Genomic DNA, 27,256 nt, shown 5'->3' on the forward strand with positions numbered 1-27,256 from the left:
TTTCCTAGAAATGAGTCATACCAGTATCACCTTTGTAAGTTTCATTTCTCCGGACTGGTAGACGTCATTTCTGCAAATCAAGCATGCAGGTGATTAGTACACTTCATCCTTGAACATTCTGTGGCTTTGCCTGTTATAAACCTGCTTTTCTGCAGGTGAGTCCTGTTTGTCTTGCCCTTTTATGTCCAATTTTTAATATCTTACTTCACATGGTTCATTTTACATCCACCCGAGAAAGCAGATGGGGCCTTGGTTTAACGTCTCACCTAAAAGACGGCACCTCGACAGTGCAGCACTCCCTCAGTACTGCACTGGAGTGTCAGCCTAGATTATGTGATCAAGTTTCTGGAATGGGGCTTGAACCCACAACCTTCTGACGCAGAGGTGAGAGTGCTACCCACTGGACATAACTGAGGATCTGGGCTGCACTGTCTTGTCCACTTGCTCGTCAACCCCTGTGATGTGCTTGACCTTGCATTGTAACACCAGCTGTAGCCAGCAAATGCTCAGACCCGAAGGTCAGGGTAGATGTTGGGAGTGACCATCCACCAGACTTGTTCACACTGAACCTCTCTGGTCGTCTTCAAAAACCTAAAACATTAGGCTGGGACTACAAAAGAGCCAATTGGGCTGCCTTCAGGCTGTATCTAGCAGAAAAGGTCACCCACCCAAGAGTCTGCAAAACACCTGACTACCTGAAGCTGGCCAATAAGTAGCTAACATGCCCTAATGGGAGCAGCAAATGCAACAATATAGATGGTGAAGGATCCTGGTGGTGGGGCTGCTGTGATACCCCAACACAACACTAGGCTGATTGGCTTAAAAAACAGATTCAGGCGGGACTACATTAAAATACAGGGAGACAAAAACATCAATCAACCTCCTGCATATTAAAACCCAACAACTTCACAAAGCTGACACAATTGAGCAGTTGGATCTATTCTGCAGAAATCTTGAACAAGATTCTGACATCAGATCCATAGAGACATCGGCAGAACAACTGTAAAATCACAGCTTGTGCTTAGGCTACTCGGAGAAAGCAGAGTTCTTCAAAGATCATCTTTGCACTGTCCACACTAAGCCAAATCACCAGGAATTACAGCAGGGAAAAGAAGGAGAACAATTACATCCATACACAACCAGAGCTGTTCCAAGATCTCAGCGCAACCCTGCAAGTAGTGAAGATAATGCACTGAAGAGCAATGCAGCTTCCTTGGCCAAACTAATTACTGCTATTAAATTTCGTTTAAGGCTAAGGAGCATGTGAGAATAAACCCCAAAAGCGGATGGCATCACAAACGTATGCTAAGCAATGCAACGGTCGAGATGATGGCAATGTTATTATTGTTGTTATTGCTGGGCTACTTCCCAAGATTCTGGAAATTAGCTGTGGCCATAATAGCCCACAAGCCAGGCAAAGAATGTAGTGACCCCAGAAATTAACAGCCCAACAGGCTGTTGAGCTACCTGGGAAAAATGCCGGGGAGAGTCATCATATATTGCCTCAAGGGAATTGACTTCTTCAGCTCAGGCCAAGCAGAGTTCAGGAGAGGAAGAAACACCAGTGACAACTTGCTACAACTGGCAGAACATATTCTTCAAGCCTTTAACAAGAAAGCATGCACATTGGCAGTGTACTTGGAAGTGAAAAAAAGATTTTTGACAAGGCTTGGCATAATGGGCTACAATACAGCACTTCTGAGCTCAATATCCCCAATGAGCTGCTTTGATGGATATCAAATTTCCTGGCAGAGCGCACAATTAGTGTTATAATGGGGATAGACATTTCCAAGAGGTTTTGCCAATGGCAGGAATTCCCCGAGGTTCAGGTCTCAGCCCATTCATGTTCTGCATTTTAGGACAATGGCATTCCAGCACCTGAACAATGGACTGGGCCTTTTCTACAGTTTGGGTATCCTCCATGAATTCAACAATAACATCAGAAAAGCTGTAGAGATGCCTAGATGATTTGGACAAATGGGCACACCAATGACAAATTCTAATGAACTCCAGAAAATTGCAGTGTGTAATCTCCAAAAGAAACAAGCATAGGCAATATGCCTTGATGATTGAGCTTCTGTCATATCCAATAAAAACCAGCAGAAACTCCTGGGCATAACTTTCCAGAGGAATATGGCTCGGAAAGAGCATGTTGTCGACATCACTGCTAGGACATGAACCAGGCTAGGCTAATTGTATCATCTGTGGAGAAAGCACACAGAAAAGGCAGCCATGAACTGTCCTCGGCTGCATTTGCCCAGTCCAAGAATACCCCAGCTGAGTGCACAGCGTGTCATCCTCAGATTAAAAGGCCATTCGCTTCTGGGGTTTATTCTCACATGTTCCTTAGACTACCAACAACCCAGCATCAAGCAATAACGGCAGCATATCATCTCCCATGCTTTATCTACACATCTGTGGATTTCTAACAATGAAAGAAAGGCTTCCGAGACACCTGCAGAGGTACCTGTACAAGGCAAGAACTTACAGAGGAAGAAGGGTAGAGCTTGTGCTGGTACATTTGCATCACTATGGATCTGCAGTAGATGGCAGACCTTGGCAACATTCAAACACAGAGAACTATGGCATAGGGGTCAACTGAATGGCACTGAAATCCACACACCTGTCAGAATTGACTCAAATCAAAATCAAATCAAATCAACTTTTATTGTCATTGTTAGTGCACAAGTGCAGTACAACGAAATGTAGGCTTGCGGCTCCCGAGAGTGTACAATTTGGATTAGGACACTTAAACATTCAACATACATTTATACATTTGGCTTGCAGTATATTAGCATAAATATGACCATAATAAAGTGCATTGGCAGATGTGCAGGCTTTAGTGTTTATTTGTGGAGTTCAGTAGGATGACAGCCCTGGGAAAGAAGCTGTTCCTAAATCTGGTCGTACGGGTGCGAATGCATCTGTAGCGTCTTCCAGATGGTAGGAGGGCGAACAGACTGTGGCTGGGGTGGGTAGGGTCTTTGATGATGGACCGTGCCCTCCGTAGGCAGCGTTTCTGATATATATGCTCTATGGTCGGTAGCCGGGTGCCGGTAATGCGTTGGGCAGTTTTGACTACCCGCTGCAGGGCTTTCTGGTCATGGGAGCTACAGCTGCCATACCATACCATGATACAGTTTGTCAGGATGCTCTCTATAGTGCAGCGGTAGAAGTTAGAGAGGATCAGGGGTGACAGACTACATCCCTTCAGCCTCCTCAAGAAATATAGGCGCTGCTGGGCCTTCTTCACCAGAGAGGAGGTGTTGAGGGACCAGGAGAGGTCTTCCGTGATGTGGACTCCGAGGAACTTAAAGCTGGCCACCCTTTCCACCTCCGCCCCATTGATGTGGATGGGGGTGTGACTACCGCCTTTGGACTTCCTGAAGTCCACGATTATTTCCTTTTGTTTTCTTGGTGTTAAGGGTCAGGTTGTTGTCGGCGCACCACTTCACGAGATGCTGGACCTCCTCCCTGTAGGCTGACTCATCGTTGTTGGTGATCTGGCCTACTACCGTGGTGTCATCTGCAAACTTGATGATGGTGTTGGAACCATTAACAGCCACACAGTCGTGGGTGAAGAGGGAGTAGAGGAGGGGGCTCAGCACACATCCTTGTGGGGCCCCCGTGTTCAGGGTCGGGGGGGAGGTGTGGTTACCTAATTTGACAGACTGGGGTCTGTTTGTTAGGAAGTCCAGGGTCCAGTTGCAGAGGGAAGCGTTCAGGCCAAGAGTTTGGAGTTTGGTGGCCAGCTTGTTGGGGACGATAGTGTTGAATGCTGAGCTGTAGTCTATAAACAACATTCTGATGTAGGTCTGCTTACCATCTAGGTGATTCAGTGCCGAGTGTAGAGCAGTTGTGATTGCATCCTCCGTTGATCTGTTTGCACGATAGGCAAACTGGTGTTGGTCAAGGGAGGCAGGAACACTGGCTTTGATGTGGGCTAAGACCAGTCTCTCGAAACACTTCATTATGATGGGTGTGAGTGCGACAAGTCGATAGTCGTTCAGACACGTCACAGCCGCTTGTTTAGGCACAGGAATGATGGTGGCGGTCTTGAAGCATGTAGGGACTACTGCCTGGGCCAATGACAGATTGAAGATGGCGGTGAAGACATCAGCCAGCTGATCAGCACATTCCTTGAGTACCCGTCCAGGGATGCTATCCGGTCCAGCAGCCTTTCGTATGTTCACTCTGCGTAGAGCGCCCCTTACGTCGGAGGTCGACAGAGTGAGCACCTGGTCTTCCGGGGGTGGCAAGGCTTTGGTAGCCGGCTCCTTGTTGTCCCTGTCGAAGCGAGCGTAGAAGTTGTTAAGCTCCTCCGGAAGGGAGGCGTCGCTGACCGGGGGACTGGTGTTTTTGCCCTTGTAGTCAGTGATGGACTGGATGCCTTGCCACATGCGCCGGGGGTCCGAGTTGTTGCGGAAGTGATCCTCTATCCGCAGTGTCTGTTTCCTTTTGGCAGTCCTGATACCCTTTCTTAGGTTGGTCCTAGCTGCACTGTAAGCCGCCGCGTTGCCAGATTTAAATGCTGCGTCGCGTGCTTTCAACAGTGAGCGGACCTCTCCGTTCATCCAGGGTTTCTGGTTGGGGTATGACCTGATATTTTTGTGCGTCGTGACGACCTCGACGCAGCTGTTGATGTAGAATAGCACTGTGGATGCGTATTCCTCGATGTCATTATGGTCAAACATGCCCCAATCAGTGCGTTCGAAGCAATCCTGAAGCTCCGATACTGCCCCCTCTGGCCATACTTTCACTGCTCTCATTGATGTTCTCTCTCTTTTGATGAGCGGTTTGTATGCCGGGGCTAGAAACAGGGAGAGGTGGTCAGACTTCCCAAGGTGGGGGCAGGGAATGGCCTTGTAAGCGTCTACAATGCTCGTGTAGACTTGATCCAGTGTGTTCTCCCCTCTTGTGGGGCAGGAGACATTCTGGTGGAATTTCGGTAGTACAGTTTTTAGGTTTGTGTGATTGAAGCCCCCCGCGACGATAAAAGCTCCGTCTGGGTGCGCAGTTTGTTGTTCGCTGATGGCCCTGTAGAGGTCCTTCAGTGCTAGTTTGGCATTAGCGTGTGGTGGGATGTAGACCGCAGTGATGATAATATTCGTGAATTCCCGAGGCAGGTAGAAGGGTCTGCACCTTACCATGAGGAATCACAAATTACAGAATTCCAATATAAAAAAGATGTGAAAAAGGAATATACCCTGAGCCATCCTTAACCAGCTCCCAATGTTACTAGCTAAAGCAAAAATCCGCACTGCAAGCAAGTGTACAAAGAAGAAATGTCAGGTTGGGTAAAAGGACCTTTCAGGTTAGGTTCAGCCTTTGGGGTTCATCTTGAACATCCCTGGCTAAGGTGATTTTATAAACTTTTACATCATAGAAAGATAGAAACATAGAAGATAGGAGCAGGAGTAGGCCATTGAGCCCCTTGAGCCTACTCCGCCATTCAATGAGATCATGGCTGATCATCCAAATTCAGTAACCTGTCCCTGCCTTCTCCCCATATCCCTTGATCCCTTTAGCCGTAAGAAATATATCTAACTCCTCCTTGAATATATTTAATGAATTGGCCTCTACTGCCTTCTGCGGTAGAGAATTCCACAGGTTCACCACTCCAGGTGAAGAAATTCCTCCTCATCTCTGTCCTATATGGCTTACCCCTTATCCTTAGACTGTGACCCCTGGTTCTGGACTCCCGGCCATCGGGAACATCCTTCCTGCATTTAGTCTGTCTAGTCCTGTTAGAATTTTATAAGTTTCAATCAGATCCCCTCTCATTCTTCTAAACTCCAGCGAGCATAAGCCCAATCGACCCAATCTCTCCTCGTACGTCATTCCTGCCATCCCAGGCATCAGTCTGGTGAATCTTCTCTGCACTCCCTCCATGGCAAGAACATCCTTCCTCAGATAAGGCGACCAAAACTGCACACAATACTCAAGATGTGGTCTCATCAAGGCCCTGTACAACTGCAGCAAGACATCCTTGTTCCTGTACTCAAACCCTCTCGCTACGAAGGCCAACATACCATTTGCCTTCTTAACTGCCTGCTGCACCTGCATGCTTACCTTCAGCGACTGGTGCACAAGGACACCCATGTCTCGTTGCACTTCCCCTTCTCCCAATCTATTGCCGTTCAGATAATAATCTACCTACCTGTTTTTGCCACCAAAGTGGATAACCTCGCATTTATCCACATTATACTGCATCTGCCATGCTTCTGCCCAATCACCCGACCTGTCCAAATCATACTGGAGTTTCTCGGCATCCTCCTCACAGCACACACGCCCACCTAGCTTTGTGTCGTCTGCAAACTTGGAGATATTACATCTAGTTTCCTCGTCTAAATCATTAATATATATTGTGAATAGCTGGGGTCCTAGGACCGATCCCTGCGGTACCCCACTAGTCACTGCCTGCCACTTGGAAAAAGACCCGTTTATTCCAACTCTTTGCTTCCTGTCTGCCAACCAGTTCTCTATCCAAGTCAGTACCTTGCCTCCAATCCCATGTGCCTTAACTTTACACGCTAATCTCTTATGCGGGACTTTATCGAAAGCCTTCTGAAAGTCCAAATACACCAAATCCACTGGTTCTCCCTTATCTATTTTACCAGTTACATTCTCAAAAAACTCCAGTAGATTAGTCAAGCACGATTTACCTTTTGTAAATCCATGTTGACTTTGTCTGATCCCGTCACTGTTTTCCAAGTGCTCTGCTATTACATCTTTTATAATGGACTCTAGCATTTTCCCTACTACTGATGTCCGGCTTACCAGTCTATAATTCCCCGTTTTCACTCTAGCACCTTTTTTGAATAGTGGGGTAACATTAGCTACCCTCCAATCTATGGGAGCTGTTCCAGAGTCTATAGAATTTTGGAAGATGACCAGCAATGCATCTACTATTTCTAGGGCCACTTCCTTAATTACCCTAGGATGTAGATTATCAGGCCCTGGGGATTTATCAGCCTTCAATCCCGTCAATTTCCCTATCACCATTTCCTACAAATACTGATTTCTTTCAGTTCCTCCCTCGCATTAGACCCTATGTTCCCCTGTTAACTCCTCGCCGTCAATGAGGAGGATCTACCCCTACCTTGGGGGATCAGGGTTCGCTGCCTTAGGAGACTAAACACGCCGGTCAGTCTATCACTTTCTCAGTAATACACAAAGTCAGAAACTGTAAAATAAGTAAAGTTTTATTAAGGTAATCCAGTACCTGGACTCACTCTGAGAAACCCTTTGTGTCTGCACACAAGCATGGCTTCCCAAGAGTGAGCCCCGAGACCCACGGAGCTACAACATTTATACATTTTCATACACTGCAAGTCATGGGAAAACAGGAAACTAGGCGATCACGTGTTCCGTGAGTTGTTTTTTTTTTTACAGAGTTTTGCTTAAGTTTCACTTTTTTTTTAGACATAAGTGGGCGAACTTTCAACAGATAGTGACCATGAGACTGCTACACCAGTTATCTTATGTCACCTTGAGTGTGGTTAGGGAGTAGAACATTCTGCTCCTTCTGTTCCTTCTTATCTACTTCTACTGCATTCCAATAGTCCTGCATCAGTTTTTTTTACATTTAAACTTTTAACCCATGTCAACTAGTCCATCATGCCTTGCAAGGCATTTGTAAGGCAGTATATGATTAATCTAACTTACCATTCCCTCCTTTTATCATTACATGATAACCTCGACCTTTTTCTCTACATACTGGACAGGGTGTCAACTATTCCATACATACATTACATATTCAAAGATTATATTTTTTTATCATTTATAGTTTCCTCCGAACATATACAGCATATATGGTTATCCGAGTCAGTCGCCATATTTCAGTTGGGAGTTAAATGCAATATACAATATAAGCATACAATCAAGCTAAGGTAACCCGTTATCAATGTCCAGGGGTTGGGTCCATTCTTGTCCCATTTTATCCTAGTACTACGCCGAATCTTCGTAAATGCTATCACCTTCCTCTAATTCTTGCAGCTCTTCCATGTTAATCCTAGTCCAATCCTGTGTGACATTGACATTTCCTTGAGGTTTATTGATTACAACCATCTGCTTTTCACCTCCTGATCCACATTTAATCAGTCGGTTGATTATCACCGAGACTAGTACATATGAGACAACCAAACAAATGATCCATTCCAATATTGTTCTAAACAGTCCTCCAGATAGTCCATCTAATAGACACAACGGCCCCCATCCACAATTTCCCGTTGTGTGGTCAATGTCTTCGGCCTCCTTTCCCTTTCTGTCAATTTCATCAATTTCATTTTGGATTTGCTTTGAGAAATCACTGATGTCCGTACAACATTCTGCTCCAATAACTGCGCATGCTCCTCCTTGGGCATGTAAAACATAATCTAGTGCCATTCTGTTTTGTAGGGCAAACATTCTTATTTGGCCCATTTCCTTATTGATCAGTTTCAAAGCCATGGCTATGTCCTTGGCAATATCTTCCACATCCTGTGCCAAATGTCTTATTTCATCTAATGCCATCATTACTCCATAAGATGATATTAAAGCTCCTAGGAGTCGGTTCCACCAGTTTTGGTGGTGTGTTTTGAAAGGATCTGAGCCCAAGAGTTTGCGCATGGCGAAATTAGTTCCATAATTTCTTTTTTTCCATTGACTGTAGGTTGGGTCTTCACTCAGAATCTCATCTTCAAGTCTGAAGGCTGGAACGATAAATGCTATAGCACATCTTCCTTTAAAATTATTTGGTAAATATGGGTATCCAGTATGATTGCACACCCACATAGTCCCTTCAAGTGCTGTTAGTGAACACTGGTATGATCGTCTGGCTAGGTTCTCTAGATTCCGTTCTGGAGTTTGCAGACATTTAGTAGGTCCTTTTGAATTATCATGGGGTTTGGTAGGCCACATAGTTTCGTTGTGTTGTCCCTTTCTTTTACCATTCATGGAGATGATGGTGTCACAAAATGTGGGGAAAAGCGCCCCAACCTCCACTTCACCAATTTTTGATTCTATGTACCATTCGAAATGCGGTATGATTGTTATTGGTATACCTTCTACTTTGGTACATTTCTTGCAGTTATCGGAAGCATATGTAAGTTTGGCTTGTTTATGCATTAAGTCACATATCAGACAGTCATCAGATGTGACTGCCATCAATGGAAAACCTCCCGCCGTTCCTACTGGCCTTGGAGTGCATAATTTTGATTTATTCTTCCATGGGTGGTTTTCTATAGTTTGTACCTTTTTGTAGATATTTTGTATCCTCTCGAGCCACTTCTGGTATAGATTTTCTCCTTGAGATGCCAGAAGTTTCCTTCCTCCTCTTTTTATGAGGGCACCATTTATATTTATTAGTGCCGATAACTGTACTCGATTCTGACCATGACAACACTCGTTTACGTGGGTCTGATCATAAACGTATACGTCTTTATGGGACCAATTTCTTCCGGGATCATACATATTCTGCCATCCTGGGAAATTATAAGAATTTTTCCATCTTGGTTTATGTACAGTGATGTTACATCGGCTATCATACTGGCCTTCGTGGTTTCCAGTTCTATTTAAAGAGTGTTTAGTAAAATTACATAGACACCAGTGTGTTCCTGGTACATTTACACACATCTGACCTGTAAAATTTACGTGATGTGATAACACCACCTGAAAGGGATCAAGTGGGCATATAGTGGTATTTTTACATTCATTCACATCAGCACAATTTTTATCCGTTCCTGGTACGTTAGCTCTATACCCTTCTCTGCACTCATATTTTGCTTGGTTGTATCCCCTTTCCTGAGTGTTATCTATCGGGCTAGCTGTTGTGCTGATGGTTGACCGTTCGTCAATTATGGTACACCATGTGCGCCCAGTGGGAAGTCTCTGAGTACAGGTGCACAATGTAGTCTGTCCTTGTTTACAATACATTGCTGATGCCTTAATTTTATCATTGTCGGCAGTCATTCGTGCAGTTCCCTCGGTTAATATTGGAATTGTCACGACATCCCCATCCGCAAGAAAATTCAGTGCACCCGTGCTGTTTGGAGCAGCGATTGATGCATTGTCCCTCTGTCGCTGTTGAGGTTATGTCCATTATGACAAGAGCAGTGATGACAACTTGCAGTGTGAAGCGTGAATCCATTTTGTCTTTCCTTCGACCTTCACTGCTGTATGCATGGTTAACAGTACTTGATAGGGTCCCTTCCACTGGGTTCTAATCCTTTTCGGTAGAAGTTCTTTACGAGGACATAATCACCCGGTTTGAGTCGATGACAGGCATCCTCTGGTGTTGGTTCAGTTACGGCTGTTACCTGTTGATGAGACAACTTTAAAGCAGAGGTTAGTGACATACAATAAGACATCATCTGATTGTCCATTACATGAATATCTATTTGCCTGTCGTCTTGGATGGGAGCCGAGAACGGGGTTCTTAAAGGTCTTTCGAAGATAATTTCTGCTGGTGATAATCCTGTCTTTCGGGCAGGATTGGTCCTCATGGCATATAATGCGATTGGTAATACTTCTGGCCATTTTAATTTGGTTTCTACACAGAGTTTGGCCAATTTTAGTTTTAGGGCTCCATTAGCCCTTTCCACCAGTCCTGCTGATTGTGGATGGAGCGGGCAATGTAAATGTTGTCTAATATTGAGAACATTGCAAAGTTCAGCATTAATTTCTGCAACAAAGTGTGGTCCGTTATCAGAACTCAATTGTATTGGCACTCCGAACCTTGGCACGATATCCTTCAGTATTATTTTGCACACAGTCTTTGCGGTATTGTTCCTTGTTGGGAAGGCTTCTATCCATTTACTAAATACATCAATGATAACTAGTACATATTTATATCCGTAAGCTGATTCTAATTGTACAAAATCTAACTCTAGTATTTGAAAAGGACCGTCTGGGATAGGAGTTGTTGCTGTTATGGTTGGTATGGCTTTTCCCGGGTTGTGTTGCTGGCATATCAGACAGTGATCAATTGTCTGCTGTGCCACTTTTCCCCAATTTGGGTTGTACCAAGAATTTTCCAATTGTTTTACCATAGGGTACTTTCCTCCGTGGAATAGTGTGTGACACGTATGCACTATCCAGGGGAGTATAGAATTTGGAGCAACTATCCTTCCCTTCGGGTCGGCATATAGTTGTGTCAAAGGATCCTTTTTACAATTTTCTTTTATCCAGTTTTGTTTTTCATTTCCAGGAGCGTCCTCCTGGTGCTTTTGTACATCTTCCAACGATGGCGCACAAGAAGGATACTTCCCTCCCTCCTTTTGTTCCAACTGGGGCATTTGTTTTTGGTCCTCATACATAGCGGCATATTTTGCTGCTTCGTCTGCCATTCTATTCCCCTCGGCAACCTGTGTATGTAACCGTGTGTGTGCCTGGCATTTTACTATGGCTAATTCCCTGGGTAGTAATACTGCCTGTGTCAATCTTTCTACCTGTACTTGGTTCGATATGGGAGTCCCGGATGTGGTCAGAAAACCCCTCCTTTTCCATATTATTCCGAAATCATGCGCTACTCCGAAGGCATATCTCGAGTCCGTATAAATATTTACTTTCATCCCTTCTGATAATTCGCATGCTCTTGCTAGTGCGTGTAATTCTGCTTTCTGTGCTGACCAATGATTTGGAAGTTTACTTGATTCTACCACATTTGGTGATTGTATAATTGCGTATCCTATCTGTCCTTCACCTGTATTTGATCTAGAGGCCGATCCGTCCACAAAGTATTCATGGTCTGGGGTATTCAAAGGCACGTCCTTTAAATCAGATCTGATTATTGTTTGGGTCTCAATTTTTTTTACACAGTCATGTATCGGTTCACCTGCATGTTCTATGGGTAGTTGTAAGAATTCGGCTGGGTTTATGTTTTTTGCAAAGTTGAAGGTCAACAAGGGATTCTGTATTAACTTAATCTCGTATCTACTTAGCCTTGCCGACGTCATGTGCTGTGTGGATAATTTGTTCAGTAATGATTGTAAGGCATGACTGCTATAGATCTCCACCTTTGAGTGTAAGGTAATATTTTCTGCTGAGGTCACTGCATGGTAGGCTGAAGCTATGTCCTATAGACATCTAGGGAGGGCTCTCTCTACTGGGTCTAGGCTAGTGGAGAAGTAAGCCACCGGTCTCTGCCTGTCTCCATGTTCCTGAGTTAGGACTGAATGTGAGCATCCATCGGTAGTAGTCACATACAACCTAAATGGTCTATCATACATTGGTCTTCCTAAGGGCGGGGCCTCTCTTAAGGCTTGTTTTAAAGAATTAAACGCATCTCTTTGTGCTTATGATAGAACAAACGGTTCTCTAACCTGTGATCCTGTTAGTATAGTTAGGGGCTTTGTATGTTTAGTGATTTCACAGAATCACAGAAACCCCACAGTGCAGATAGAGGCCATTTCGGCCCATCGAGCCTGCACCGACACATATCCCACCCGATCCCCGTAACCCCTACACCAACACATATCCCACCCTATCCCCGTAACCCCAAGTATTTAATCCCCCTAACACTAAGGGTCAATTTATCATAGCCAATCAACCTAACCCGCACATCTTTGGACTGTGGGAGGAAACCGGAGCACCCGGAGGAAACCCACGCAAACACGGGGAGAATGTGCAAACTCCACACAGACAGTCACCCGAGGCCGGATTCGAACCCGGGTCCCTGGCGCTGTGAGGCAACAGTGCTAACCACTATGCCACCGTGCTGCCCTGGTATCCATTGCCGGCAGAAATTTATTAATCCTAAAAATGCTCGTATCCCTCTTTTAGTGGTAGGTTCCGGATATTGGGATATTGTTTGGGTCCTTTCCGAGAGCAGGACTTTTTCATCTGGTGTCAGAATGTGCCCTAAATATGTGACACGCTTCTTGCAAAATTGGATCTTTGCTTTTGATACTACATACCCTTCCCTTGACAAATGGTTCAAAATGAATTTTGTATCCATTTGACAATCCGTCTCTGTGGGTGATGCAATAAGCAAGTCGTCCACGTATTGTACAAGAGTTGAACCTCCCGGTAGTTGCAAAGGGGCCAAACATTTGTGCAGTTCCCTTGAAAAGACGGTCGGAGAATCAACGAAACCTTGTGGTAATCGTGTCCAAGTATACTGTCGGCCCTCAAAAGAGAAGGCGAACAAGTACTGTGAATCCACATGGATTGGAATCGCGTAAAAAGCATTTTTTAGATCAATAACCGTATATCTTTCAACCTTCGGGGGAATAGAAGCCATAATAGTGGACGGGTCCGGGACTAATGGAAACATTGGAACAACTACTTCATTTACGGCCCTTCAATCATGTACTAATCTCCAATCATTATTTTGCTTAGGAACTAGAAATATAGGTGTGTTGCACGGCGAGGATGTGGGTACTAAAATTCCTTGTTGTACATAATCCTTCAGCATTGGTCTAATGCCATTTCTAGCCTGCAGTTTCATCGGGTACTGTGGAATGGCTGGCAATCTAGTCCCTGGTTTTAAATGGACTCTGTATGATTCAGCGTTTTTAGCGAATCCTACTTGGTTAGGATGTATTGCCCATACAGCAGGATCTATTCCCTCTGTCAGGTTTCTATTAACCCCCTCTTCCATTTTTAAGGGAACCGTGGATCGATCCGGGTAATGAGAGATGATCGATGCCAGGAGTAGGGGCCAATCGCATAACCAAGTGAAAGTGTGCTCATCTAGCCGGTGAAATCCTGGTTCAGCATCGATTGGTAGTTTCGACAGAACTCTTTGAGCCATCGGCCCGAGATCTTTAGACATAAGTGGGCGAACTTTCAACAGATAGTGACCATGAGACTGCTACACCAGTTATCTTATGTCACCTTGAGTGTGGTTAGGGAGTAGAACATTCTGCTCCTTCTGTTCCTTCTTATCTACTTCTACTGCATTCCAATAGTCCTGCATCAGTTTTTTTTGCATTTAAACTTTTAACCCATGTCAACTAGTCCATCATGCCTTGCAAGGCATTTGTAAGGCAGTACATGATTAATCTAACTTATCACCCCGACATCTCTGGGAGGTTATTTGTGTCCTCCTTTGTGAAGACAGAACCAAAGTATGTATTTAATTGGTCTTCCATTTCTTTGTTCCCCATTATAAATTCCCCTGATTCTGACTGCAAGGGACCTACACTTGACTTCACCAATCTTTTTCTCTTCACATATCTATAGAAGCTTTTAGTCAGTTTTTATGTTCCCTGAAAGCTTACTCTCATACTCTATTTTCCCCCTCTTAATTAATCCCTTTGTCCCCCTTTGTTGAATCCTAAACTGTTCCCAATCCTCAGGTTTACTGCTTTTTCTGGCCAATTTGGATCTTATGCTATCCCTAATTTCCCTTGTTAGCCACAGTTGATTCACCGTTTTTGTTTTATTTTTATGCCAAACAGGGATGAACAAATTCTGTAGTTCATCCATGCGATCTTTAAATGTTTGCCATTGCCTATCCACTGTCAACCCTTTGAGTAACATTCCCCAATCAATTCTACCCAACTCGCGCCTCATACCATCGTAGTTTCCTTTATTTAAATTCAGGACCCTAGTCTCTGAGTCAAATACTTCACCCTCCATCTTAATGAAGAATTTTATCATATTATGATCGCTCTGCCCCAAGGGGCCTCGCACAACAAGATTGCTAATTAATCCTTTCTCATTACATAATACCCAGTCTAAAATGGCCTGATCTCTAGTTGGTTCCTCGACATATTGGTCCAGGAAACCATGGAATTCCTCCTCCACAGTATTGTTACTAATTTGGTTAGCTCGATCTATATGTAGATTAAAGTCACCCATGATAACTGCTGTGCCCTTATTGCACGCGTCTCTAATTTCCCGTTTAATGCCATCCCCAACCTCCGCATTACTGTTTGGGGGTCTGTATACAACTCCCACTAATGTTTTCTGTCCCTTGGTATTTCTCAGCTCTACCCATACAGATTCTACATCATCAGAGCTAATATCCTCCCTTACAATTGTGTTAATCTCCTCTTTAACCAGCAATGCTACCCCACCTCTTTTTCCTTTTTGCCTGTCTTTCCTGAATATTGAATACCCCTGGATGTTGAGTTCCCAGCCCTGGCAACCCTGGAGCCATGTTTCCGTAATCCCAATCATATCATATCCGTTTACATCTATTTGCACAGCTAATTCATCCACCTTATTACAAATGCTCCTCGCATTAAGACACAAAGCCTTCAGGCTAGTATTTTTAACACTCTTAGACCTTTTAGAATTGTTATTTACTGTGGCCATGTTAGATTTAAACCCTTGATCACTCTGACTGCCTCTTTTGCTTTTCTCCTTCCTGTCTTTTGCTTCTATCCTTGTTTCCCTTTCCTCTGTCTCCCTGCACAGTTTCCCAACCCCCTGCCACTTTAGTTTAAACCATCCCCCACAGCACTAGCAAACACTCCCCCTAGGACATCGGTCCCAGTCCTGCCCAGGTGCAAACCGTCCGTTTTGTACTGGTCCCACCTCCCCCAGAGCCGGTTCCAATGTCCCAGGAATTTGAATCCCTCCCCCTTGCACCATTCCTCTAGCCACGTATTCATCTGAAATATCCTTCTATTTCTACTCTGACTAGCACGTGGCACTGGTAGCAATCCTGAGATTACTACCTTTTGAGGTCCTATTTTTTAATTTACCTCCTAACTCCCTATATTCAGCTTTTTGGACCTCATCCCGGTTTTTACCTATATCGTTGGTACCTATATGCACCACGACAACTGGCTATTCACCCTCCCCTTCCAAAATGCTCTGTAGCCGCTCTGAGACATCCTTGACCCTTGCACCAGGGAGGCAACATACCATCCTGGAGTCTCGTTTGTGGCCGCAGAAACGCCTATCTATTCCCCTTACAATAGATTCCCCTATCACTATAGCTCTCTCACTCTTTTTCCTCCCGTCCTGTGCAGCAGAACCACCCACGGTGCCAGGAAGTTAACTGCTGCTGCCTTCCCCTGATAAGCCATCTCCCTCACCAATATCCAAAGTGGTATATCTGTTTGAGAGGGGGATGGTCACAGGGGACCCCTGCACTACCTGCCTGCGCCTACTACTCTGCCTGGTGGTCACCCATTCTCTTCCTGCCTGTGCAGCCTTTACCTGCGGTGTGACCAACTCCCTAAATGTGCTATCCACGACGTCTTCAGCATCGCGAATGCTCCAGTATGTATCCACTCGCAGCTCCAGCGCCGCAATGCGGTCTGTCAGTAGCTGCAGCTGGATACACTTTCCGCACACATGGTCGTCAGGGACACAGAAAGTGTCCCTGATTTCCCACATAGTGCAGGAGGAGCATACCACGGCGCCGAGCTGTCCTGCCATGACTTACCCTTTAATTAATTCAAATTAAATTAAATCAAATCAATCCCACCAATTACAATCTAATTAAATGATATACTAAAGGGCCCTTGTTTAACAGTAGTCCCCACTACACAACAGAGACCCTAGAAACTATAAACCACAAAATTTAAGTTTGGAAAAAACGAGAAAGAGAGAAATACTCACCAACCAATCACTTACCTGCTTTCTGGTGACGTCACACTTTGATTACTTTTTACTTCTCTCTCCCGCTCTCGGAGCTCTGAGATTGGTTAGCCTACCTGCGCCTCGGGCTCGCCTTTTATCGCCGCTGCCGCTCCTCCCAGGTCCGCACTGCCGCTCCTCCCAGGTCCGCACTGCCGCTGCTGCTGCTGTGGGGCCTACCTGCGCCTCGGGCTCGCCTTTTATCGCTGCTGCCGCTCCTCCCAGGTCCGCACTGCCGCTCCTCCCAGGTCCGCACTGCCGCTGCTGCTGCTGTGGGGCCTACCTGCGCCTCGGGCTTGCCTTTTATCACCGCCACCGCTCCTCCCAGGTGCGCGCTGCTGCTGCTGCTGTGGGGTCTACCTGCGCCTCGGGCGCTCCTTTTATCGCCGCCGCTCCTCCCAGGTCCGCACTGCCGCTGCTGCTGCTGTGGGGCCTACCTGCGCCTCGGGCTCACCTTTTATCGCTGCCGCCGCTCCTCCCAGGTCCGCACTGCCCCATCTATTGCTGTGGGGCCTACCTGCGTCTCGAGCTCTCCTTTTATCGCCGCCGCCACTCCTCCCAGGTCCGCACTGCCGCTGATGCTGCTGTGGGGCCTACCTGCGCCTTGGGCTCGCCTTTTATCACCGCCGCCGCTGCTCCCAGGTCTGCACTGCCGCTGCTGCGCGTTTACCCCTGTTTACCCCTTTATTGTAAAACTGCCTCATTACTGTGATATCTATCCATTATTGTATTTTCAAAATAATAACTAGTTTACAGAATTTGTGGTTGTGACAGTCCAGTCACCATATCGCAAGGACATCACTGCCATAGTTACTCATGGGAAGTGTCCTTGGTCCAATCATCTTCAGCTAATTCATCAGTGATCTTCCCTTCATCATAAAGTCAGGAGTGGGGCTGTTGGTTGACAATTCCCGAGTGCTCAGCTCCATTCACAAGTCCTCCACTAATGAAGCAGCACATGCCAGCCTACAGCAGGACCTGGATAACAGCCAGACTTAGGCTGACAAGTGGCAGGTAACATTAGTGCTACATAAGTGCCAGATGATAACCATCTCAAATAAGAGAAAGCCCATCTATCTCCCTTGACCTTCAACGGCACCGCCATCATTTACTTCCCTACCATCAACATCTTGAGTATCACCATTGACCAGAAGCTCAATTGGACTCGCCATTTTGTTAGGTCAAAGGCTCAGTGACAAGTGCCTTACCTCCCGATTCCTCAAAGCTGCTCCACCATTTACAAAACCTAAGTCAAGAGTCTGAATACTCACCAGTGGTCTGGGTGGGTGCAGCGACAACAAGACTTGTCACCATTCAGGACAGAGCAATTTGCTTGATCAGTGCCACTGGCACTGGATTTAATATCCAGCCCCTCCTCCATTAGCACTGTGGCCTGCAGATTGTACAATCTACAGGATGCACTACAGCAACTCGCTAAGGTTACTTTGACAGCAACCCCCTCCTATGATCTCTACTAATGAGAAGGACAAGAGCAGCAATGTCATGGGAAAACTATCGTCTCCAAGTTGCACACCATCCTGATGGACATATATCACCATTCTTTCGTCGTCGGTGGGTCAAAACAAAATTCTGGAATTCCCTACCTGATGCCATTGTGGGAGTACCATCACAACAAGGACTGCAGTGGTTCAAGAAGGCACACCACCATCTTCTCAGGGCAACTAGAATTGGGCCTGTAATGTTGAGTCTTAGCCATCAAACCATTGAACTCAACATTGTAGAGCTCCTAGCCCGCAAAATTCAAACAGGATAAACTAACGGAGCCAGAATAGGATTGCAAACAGACTCAGTTGCTTTGACCTTTACCAAATAAGGTCTACGGAACTCTTTTTTCACATTACAGATTTGCAACAAAAAAGGGAATTTATGACCGGATGACCATTCCTGATTGTATAAAACCAAACATTTTTGTATTCCCACTGGATATTTAAACATATTATAGTAGCAGCATGGAATACTTTAAAATATTACAAACATCATCCATTTTTTGGTTGTTTTTTTCTCTTTCTAAATATCCCGTCGCATGCACCTTTCCCCAATCTGTCAAGGCATTACGTGTTCAAGTGTTGTTTTGCAACTGTTTATTAGCAGATGTGTAAATGTAACTTTTAGCAAAGCAGCTTGCTTCCTCTTAGGTTCCAAGATTTGCCATTTATTGTGTGAGGGAACCACAGGTATAAACCTGTGTGCAACCACTCTGTGATGCAAGACATTTATAAAGGAAACCACATAAGTAAAAGTCACTGAAGTATAACAACAGCTTCTGAAATCTTCAATAAGCTGTATTTCATACTGTAAACGCAGACATTTAGGCCTGGATTTTCCTTTATTCGCCCCAGGAAGGTCGGAGTAGGACTTCTACCTGCCATGGCCCCATCTAAGTTTCCTAGGTCAGGGCTCATTATGTATTCATAGTGGGCTCCCAGTGGGTTCCATGCCAGCAAGTGGGACCCCAACAAACCCCTTGAGAAAAATTCTGGCGGTGTTGCACCCAAATGGACATGACAATTTTAAGGGAGCAGAAGAGCCCAGAAGATGACGAAGAGACCCGCAGTTCCTAGAGGCCATGCCCTAAAATGGTCCGGGTGTACTGCCTAATGGGAGGTAAAGATGCCCACCATGGGGCCTTTTTCCCTTCCCTCCAAAAGGGACATCAGGGGACTTTCCGCCAGCGCCCTAGCGATTACTGGCATCCTTCTCTGTCAATCTCTCGGGATGGTGGAATCTGTAAAAGATGGCGAGGAAATAGGGCCCCACCTCCGCACTGTAATTTATATGTGGCAGGAAGGGTAGCGGTGGCCAGCAGTTGTCACTGGGGCTGGGGGAGGAAAATCTAGGTTGGCACGGAGGTGGCAATAGGCCTCACTGCTCCATTTTCCCACTTGATCTGCAGTTATCCTGTCCAATTTGGAATGGATTAATATCGAAAAATTGAGGCCGTGTACTCTGCAAAGAATCAATAATGAGATCATTTGCTTCACAATGTGTACATAATTTATGGTTTGTGTTGTAATAATACTGTAGCATTTGTACATTATGATTCAAATACTATGAAAACATTTTGAAAGATGATTGAGTCACTTCTGAACTGAGATTCTTGGCTCACCAGGATAGAGGATCATGATGATGTCACTCCTATCTTCAACAAGCAGACTGACACATTGAGATACACTTATGGTGAATACTTCTTGGCAGAACTAATAGAAGCTCAAAATGAAATGAATCATGCTGCTGTCTGTGAGGTCAGTGTTTAGCTTTGCGAGCTGACTTTTATGTTGTGTTTTTTATCATGCTAATAAACACATTTTCAACTTTGTTTAAACAGTATTGTGGACGTGTTGCTTGCACTACACAGCTGATGTAAAACACTGAAAGGGACTGTAGAAAAAATAAATGCCAAATAGTTCAAAGGGGTAAAATTAAGAATTTTAAATCAAATTATGTTGAAAGGTAGTAACAAGTACTCTGTTTAGGAACAGGTAATGTACAAAAACAAGTGAAGAGCATTATATATTAGTGGCTCCTATACAAGGTGACTTTTAAAGTCATTTTGGTTGCAGTGTTGGACCTTCCAGGATTGAATTAGCTGACAATTTGTAAGATTTGGTATGAAACCCAAGTTAAGTAGGAAATAAGTTGAGACTGGCCAAATGTAGTTTGGTTATGATCTCTAAAAATGCAATACCCTCAGGAATTTCTGGCTTGGAATATACCAACATATAAAGAGCATTATGTAATATGTACTCCTGTGAGGTTTTACAATAAATGTGTCTTTTTAGAGATGCTTATGATAAATGCTACATGAGATGTGATATTGAACCAAACAAACCACAAAGCCTCAGTCTGTGCTCAGTTAGCTGCTTATGGCTGGGTTTAACATTTATGATGCTACAGTTGGCCTCAGAGTCCCACAGTTAAGTCCAAAAAATCTGCCAGACTTCTCTCTCTTGATCACCATCCAATATCCCCTGCTCAAAAGTGTGGGTCTGTGGCTTTGAAGTGAGAACCAGTACAGGCATGGCTGTGATTCCCTCCACTGTCTGATAGCCTGGCAGAATTCCCTATTTAGACTGGTACATGAGGATGGCAATATACAATAGGACTGCAGCAACCTGGGGAACTGTAATCCAGTTCCATGAACCAGTTCCTCCACAGTAAAGGGGGAGAGGCAAGAAATAAATTGATGGCCCTTCCCTTTGTGATATAATTGAAATTTAAATTATGTATCATTACAATGGTCTTTTCTGCCCCTTGTCCCTCACTCGCACCACTACTGTTACTGTCAGATATTTTGTAACTGCCTTTTATTTTGAGTTGAAAAGCAAATTCTGTCCCTTATTGTATTATATGTGTTACATTGCCCCAACATACCCAATGCATATTGCATGCAAGTATAGATGATTATATGTGTTGGGGAAATGTACACTGAGCCAGAAAATACAATACTAACTCTGCATCATGTGCTGCATACTCACTGGCACACATACACACATTGAAATGAGGCCTGTGTTCATTTAAGGCAGCCGCCAGTGCCGCCTAGTGAAAGGCCCAGATGGATTTAGCGTGGCCCAGGCGCATGCGAAGATGGAGCGCGGTTCTTCCCACTAACAAATTTGCCATGATTGCACCCGTTTTTTATACCCATATAAAAGGAGCAGAACGTTGTTGAATTTCTACCACAATAACTTTTCCAGTTATAAGTAAATCATGAAATAGCCACAATAAAGTTTCTTCCTTCAGAGCTGCAAAAGAATCAATGATTATACCGTGTTGCTTTAATATGTCATGCAGGTAAACAATGCTGCAGTGGGGTTCATGAGTGTGTGCAGTGAAGTGAATATTGAACTACTGAACGAGTGCTTTGATTTGCGCCCATTTCACAATCTTCATAAATTTCCTTCTGAGAAAGATGAGGAGCCAAGTCCAAAAACAGCACAGAAGCCAGGTACAAAGTTTTGTTCTTGTCCCAGAAACTCTGAACAGAAACATAAACCAATATAATATCCTTGTTCTTTTATTGCCTATTCCAAATATCAAAATAATAACTTTAATCAAATGTGATGACAGAAGTACTGAAAGACTTGCCACTTTTAGTTTCATAGATCTGTAAAAGATATCATTATATTCAAAATAATTTTCCAAAAAGAAATTGCGGGCTCCAAAATTAAGGCTGTATAGCTGTAATCTAAAGACCCTACACTAGGTAATCTGCATTTGCTGACCACAACATTATGACTAATGCAGAAGTGCAGTTACAACACGAAGAAGTGGGAGCACTCATCCAGTACTCTGCCTGGATTGTATAATTTAATCCAGTCAAGCTTTCTACATTGCTGAAATAAAAACAGAAAATGCTGGAAATACTCAGCAGGTCAGGCAGCATTTGTAGATAGAGAAACAGTGTTTTAGGTTGATTACCTCTCGTCAGAACTCGGAGAAGTTAGAGATTTAACAGTTTATAAGTAAGTACAGACCCAGGGGAGGGAAGAACAAAAGGGAGGTCTGTGATCAGGTGGAGGGCAGGAGTGATTAAATGACCAAAGGGATGATTGTGCAAGGAAAAAGGGGGTGGGAATGGGACAAATAAAAACACAAAAGATGGGTCTAGCAGAGCTGTAAATGGCAACAGCAGAACCGTTACTAGCACCTGCTGTTCAAGAAAATGGGAGTAGGAGTTATGATCTGAAGTTATTAAAACCAATGTTGAGTTCGGAAGATTGTAAAGTGTCTAATCAAAAGATGAGTTGCTGTTCCTCGAGCTTCATTGGAACAATGTAGAAGACTGAGGACAGAGAGGTCCGAATGGGAGGGCGAAGGAGAATTAAAATGGCAAGTGACCAGAATCTCGGGGTAACTCTTGCGGACTGAATGGAGGTGTTCAGCAAAGCGATCACCCAATCTGCGTTTGGTCTCCCCAGAGTAGAGGAGACCGCATAGTGAGCAGTGAATACAGTATATTAGATTGAAGGAAATACAAGTAATTTGCTGTTTCACCTGGAGGGAGTGTTTGGGGCCCTGGCCGGTGGGAAGGGAGGAGTAAAGGGCAGGTGTTGCATCTCCTGCGTTTGCACGGGAAGGTGCCGTAGGAAGGGGAGCAGGTGTTGGGTGTGATGGAAGAGTAAGCCAGGGTGTCGTGGAGGGAATGTTCGTTTTGGAATGCTGAAAGGGGAGGCAAGGGGAAGATGTGTCTGGTGGCAGCATCACACTGAAGGAGGAATGGCGGAGGATGATCCGTTGAATGTAGAGGCTGGTGGGGTGGAAAGTGAAGACAAGGGGGACCATATTGTGGTTCTGGGAGGAAGGTGAAAAATTGAGGGCAGAAGTGCGGGAAATGGGACGGACATGGTTGAGAGCCCTGTCAACTACAGTGGAGGGGAATCCTCGACTGAGGAAAAATGAAGAAATATCGGAAGCACTGGTGTGGAAGGTGGCATCGTCAGAACAGATGAGATGGAGAAACTGGAAGAATGGAATAGAGTCCTTACAGGAAGCTGGGTGGGAGGAAGTGTAATCAAAATAGCTGTGGGAGTCAGTGGGATTGTATTAGATATTGATTTGCAGAAGTTGAGGAAGGGAAGGGGCGAGTCGGAGATGGACCATGTGAAGGCAAGGGAGGGGTGGAAATTGGAAGCAAAATTGATGAAATTTTCCAGTTCGGGGCGAGAGCAGGAAGCGGCACTGATACAGTCATCAATGTACTGGAAAAAGTGAGGGAGGGGGCCCGATTAGGACTGGAATAAAGAATGTTCCATGTATCCCATGAAAAGGCTGGCATAGCTAGGACCTATATGGGTTCCCATAGTGACACCTTTTATTCGGAGGAAGTGAATGGAGTCAAAGGAGAAGTTGTTCAATGCAAGAACAAGTTCAGCTAGGCGGAGGAGAGTGGTGGTGGATAGGGACTGGTTGGGTCTCCATTCAAGGAAGAAGCGGAGGGCCCACAGGCTGTCCTGGTGGGGGTGGAGATGTAGTAGGACTGGACGTTAGTCAGGAAACCGAAAGCTGTTAAAGTGGTGGAGGGCGTCTGAAGAGTTGCGGATGTAGGTCGGAAGGGACTGGACAAGGGCAGAGAAAATAGAGTCAAGATAGGAAGATATTAGTTCCATGGGGCAACAATAAACTGAAACTATTTCTCTGGCCAGGAGTCTTCCTCCCGCTGTCTTCAGAATTCTTGTTCCACCTGGACCCCTCCCTCTGGCCTCTTAACCTTTCTTGATCTTTTCATTGGGAACTGCCAGCTTGACTTCGGCCGTCTCCCTCACTCAACAACAATTTGCATTTGTATAGCACCTTTAACGTAGTACAACATCCCAAGGCACTTCACAGGAGCGTAACCAGACAAAAATTGACACAGAGCCAAAGAACAAGACATTAGGACAGGTGGCCAAAAGCTTGGTCAAAGAGGTATTTTTTAAGGAGCATCGTAAAGGAAAAGAGAGACGGAGAGCAAAGGAAACGTCTGATGGCCAGTCAGCTCCTGGTAGCCAATGTGACAGAGAACTGAGAGAAACTTTACTTGCTGGCAGCTTTACTTACCCTCCACATCTGTAACATACATGGAGTTGAGGAGGCCTAAAAGAGGTGGAAGCTAAAATGCTAAGTAGACATAAAACAGGGTTGTTTAGTTGTAATGAAACAAAAATATATGACACTGTTCTGACACAGTAGTTAATTGAGAAATTTCTGCTTTTCTATGGACAGCAGAGGAAACTACTTTATCTTCACATTCTGAAGACACCGCAAACGGAAAGGTATGTAACTTTAAATAATCAAAAAGAACTACAATCAAAAAGTCCCTCAACTTTGAATATAGACTTGGAACAGGAAATTGGGTGGGGTGTATAATGGGCAGCCGATCCGCTACCACCCATTCTGTGTCCCTGCCAAAGTTAAATTTCCCCACCTCCCAATGTGATTGCAATAGATTGTGATTTAGTATTATGAATGATCTATGCTGGAGTCTTTAGTTGCTCTAATGATTATAGTACCATATATCCATTGTTGAGAATGGTCGGTGATGCTTACAGTTTGTCTGATTCTGGAAGTGCCTTAAACCCATAAACCCATTTTGCTGCAGAAAGCTATTGGCTTTCTTTCCCTTCCCAATTCACCTATTCTTGCTACCTAAATCTATCTAAGCCCATTATTTAACTCAACCTCCCCGCCAACTCCAAGGATACCTTCAGAATTAGTAAGCCAGTTGGACAGGAAGGATCTGCTTGAGCTTGGGGCAGTTAAGTTGACCACAGCCATCAGATCCTATCTGAGTGAGCCTACTGCAGTCACAGGCTTCCCCTCATTGGCATGTATTTTGATTTTTTTTTAGAACAGATTTTGCTTCACATTATAGTTTTAAATCTATTTTGGCTGAGATTGCCTGGCCTATCTATTCTCTGAAGAGTTTGCACACTTTCTCAATGTGTATTTTCTGTGCAAAAATCATACTGCAATTCTTTCTCTTCAGGTGAGCCAACATTTTGGAGTCCTTCACTGTGTTATGTGTTTCCTTCGGATTCAATTTTTGCATATTAGCTTTTACCTGATATGTACATCAGCTGGAACATCAACTGGTAACAGTTTCTGAGCTCTAATGAAAAGCTGCCATGCCTATTCCACACTGCCACTGTAATATGTTTCAGTCAGTCTTTGCAAGCAGAAATACAAGACTATAGGGGTAGAATTTCCAGGGAGCTTCCCAGTCTTTGGCCGTAACTTTAGCCAAGAATTGACAGTAATTTGCAGAAATATTTACCCCATTTCTCTGAAGTTCCCACTAATCTTCTTCTGAAGTTATTGAGAAAGATTAGGAAAAGTCCTGTGAAAATTCCAAGTGCAAGTGGCAGTCACATTGATTCAGCATCTGGAAAATTGATCAGTAGGTCCAAGAAGACTGAAATGTAGGATATAATAATAACTTAAAAGCATGACAGGCTTTTAATCTGTCTGGTTCTGTCTGAACTTCTCATCAAATATCTCATTGAGTCTCACATACTCTGATCTTCAATACCAATACTTGTAAGTACTAAGTCATGAACATTTCAAATAATAAAATCATAGTTTACTATTTATTTGTAACTTTCTCTTAATTATATTTATTTTCCCTGTATCACTCAACAGTCAAGTCAGACAATGTCAGTACTTTCCCCTAAGGTGATGCACCTCATTTTTGTGTGTACAGTAATCATCTATAACAATAGCATATTCATCCAATTGAGTTAGTAATAACTAGTCCTAAGACTCATCTCATCACATTTGGTAGGAAGCCAAACATTTAGAGGTCTTTATTTTAAGCATGTGTCAATCACCACAGTTACCATAGTGAGATAAGATTTATGGCTGACTCAGGCATCAAGATGTGTGCAATCAAAAAATATTTCTGAATGGAAAAAAAACTGTTGCCAATTTTCTGGAACTATTGCAATTCTGTCGTACAGTTATACTATCTGAATCAGTTCAAATGGGACTCCTAGGGGAAGAAATTCGGTTACGTTGCTCCTCCCGTTAGCACCCTAAGCAAAGCAACGTGCACCTGGGCACGGCGCCGCCAACGCCTCCCGCGAATTTCAGCGGGAGATTAGCGACGGCGGTAACCGTTAGTGCCCCGCGGCGCTGCGCCACCGGCGATGACGTCATCGTCGTGTGCAGCACCCCGCTCGCGCCCCCTGACTTACCGCCAGATGCTATGTCCAACAGTATCGGTAGCGCCCCCTGACTTGCCGTCGGACACTATGTCCGACGGAGTCAGGGGGGCCTACTTGTGGCCGGGGCGGCGCTAATTAAAGACGAGGTGCCGGGCAGCCATTTTTGTTGCTTGCTGCCTGCCAGCACCCTGCCTCCGTTGCTGTCCCTGGCCTTCTGAGCAGCCCCACCCCCCCCCCCCCACCCCCCCGCGGAGTGCTGGCTGCGCTCCATGAGCCCGGCACTTCTCTTGAGTGCCGGGCTCTTTTGTCGGCACTCCGATCCCAGTGGCCCAGCTGGGCCCCACTGCGCAAGGCTCCTCCCCTTTAAGAAGGGGAGGAAGGCCTGCAACGCCGCGGCACGTAGCACTGCGATAGTCCCTCGCAGCGCCCCATGAGGGTGGCGGGGCCTTTCCAGTACCGCCCCGCTTCCTTCTTCGGGTGCTACCGATGAATTTCGGCCGTGGGGGTGTTAATTTTTTTGAAGTGCTAAAAGTAGCTCCCCGGCGAAGTTAGTGCCCCAAAGGGGGCGCGACTCAATTTTCCCCCCTTAGTTCTGTAGTTTTTAGATGCCTCATTCAGTGTGAACATATCTGCTGTGTGCATCTATTTTACTAGAAAGTGCTAAGATTCCTGTAACCTCAGCACACCTTCATATTTTCAATAGGTGTTACAAGCCTTATATAATTGGGCAATACCTACTGAGAATAATGCATGTATATAATGATGTAATGTAAGAATGAGTGTGCAGTTCAAACGTAACTACATGTGATTTGTCATTCCTTGCCTCTTCTCACTGCAGAAAGAAGTGTCAGACAAGGATGAAATTGTCAAAATGCCAGATGGTGATGTTGGAGACCAAATAACTGAAGGAGCAGAGCGCAGCGAAGAGATCGCCACCAGTTCAGAAGACACAGAACCCTCAAATGTTTTTTGCATACAGTTGTTCTGCATTGACGAGAAATATGAAACAAGGCAAGTTCCAGGACAATGTCAATTATTTATGTATGATAGGTAATGAAGATTATGGTTAAAAA

At 44.8% G+C, this 27,256-nt stretch overlaps 1 protein-coding gene across 11 annotated transcripts in view; it reads left to right on the top strand.

Moving 5' to 3' along the window:
* The window catches only part of cfap61 (cilia and flagella associated protein 61), a 383,529-nt gene that overhangs the window by 60,028 nt on the left and 296,245 nt on the right, over window positions 1–27,256 (top strand). For 9 of the 11 annotated variants that reach the window (XM_085981775.1, XM_085981777.1, XM_085981778.1 and 6 more), the window contains 4 exons: window positions 19,652–19,784; window positions 21,334–21,487; window positions 24,244–24,293; window positions 27,022–27,194. In XM_085981775.1, coding sequence (XP_085837901.1) covers window positions 19,652–19,784; window positions 21,334–21,487; window positions 24,244–24,293; window positions 27,022–27,194 — 510 coding nt within the window. The remainder of the gene's footprint in view (window positions 1–19,651; window positions 19,785–21,333; window positions 21,488–24,243; window positions 24,294–27,021; window positions 27,195–27,256) is intronic. The other 2 variants (XM_085981776.1, XM_085981780.1) reach the window with 1 other exon arrangement.

The sequence above is a fragment of the Somniosus microcephalus genome, chromosome 3 (genome assembly GCF_052327205.1).
Source record: "Somniosus microcephalus isolate GS21.2 chromosome 3, FLI_Smic_1.0, whole genome shotgun sequence".
In the NCBI taxonomy this organism is placed as follows: Eukaryota; Metazoa; Chordata; class Chondrichthyes; order Squaliformes; family Somniosidae; genus Somniosus; species Somniosus microcephalus.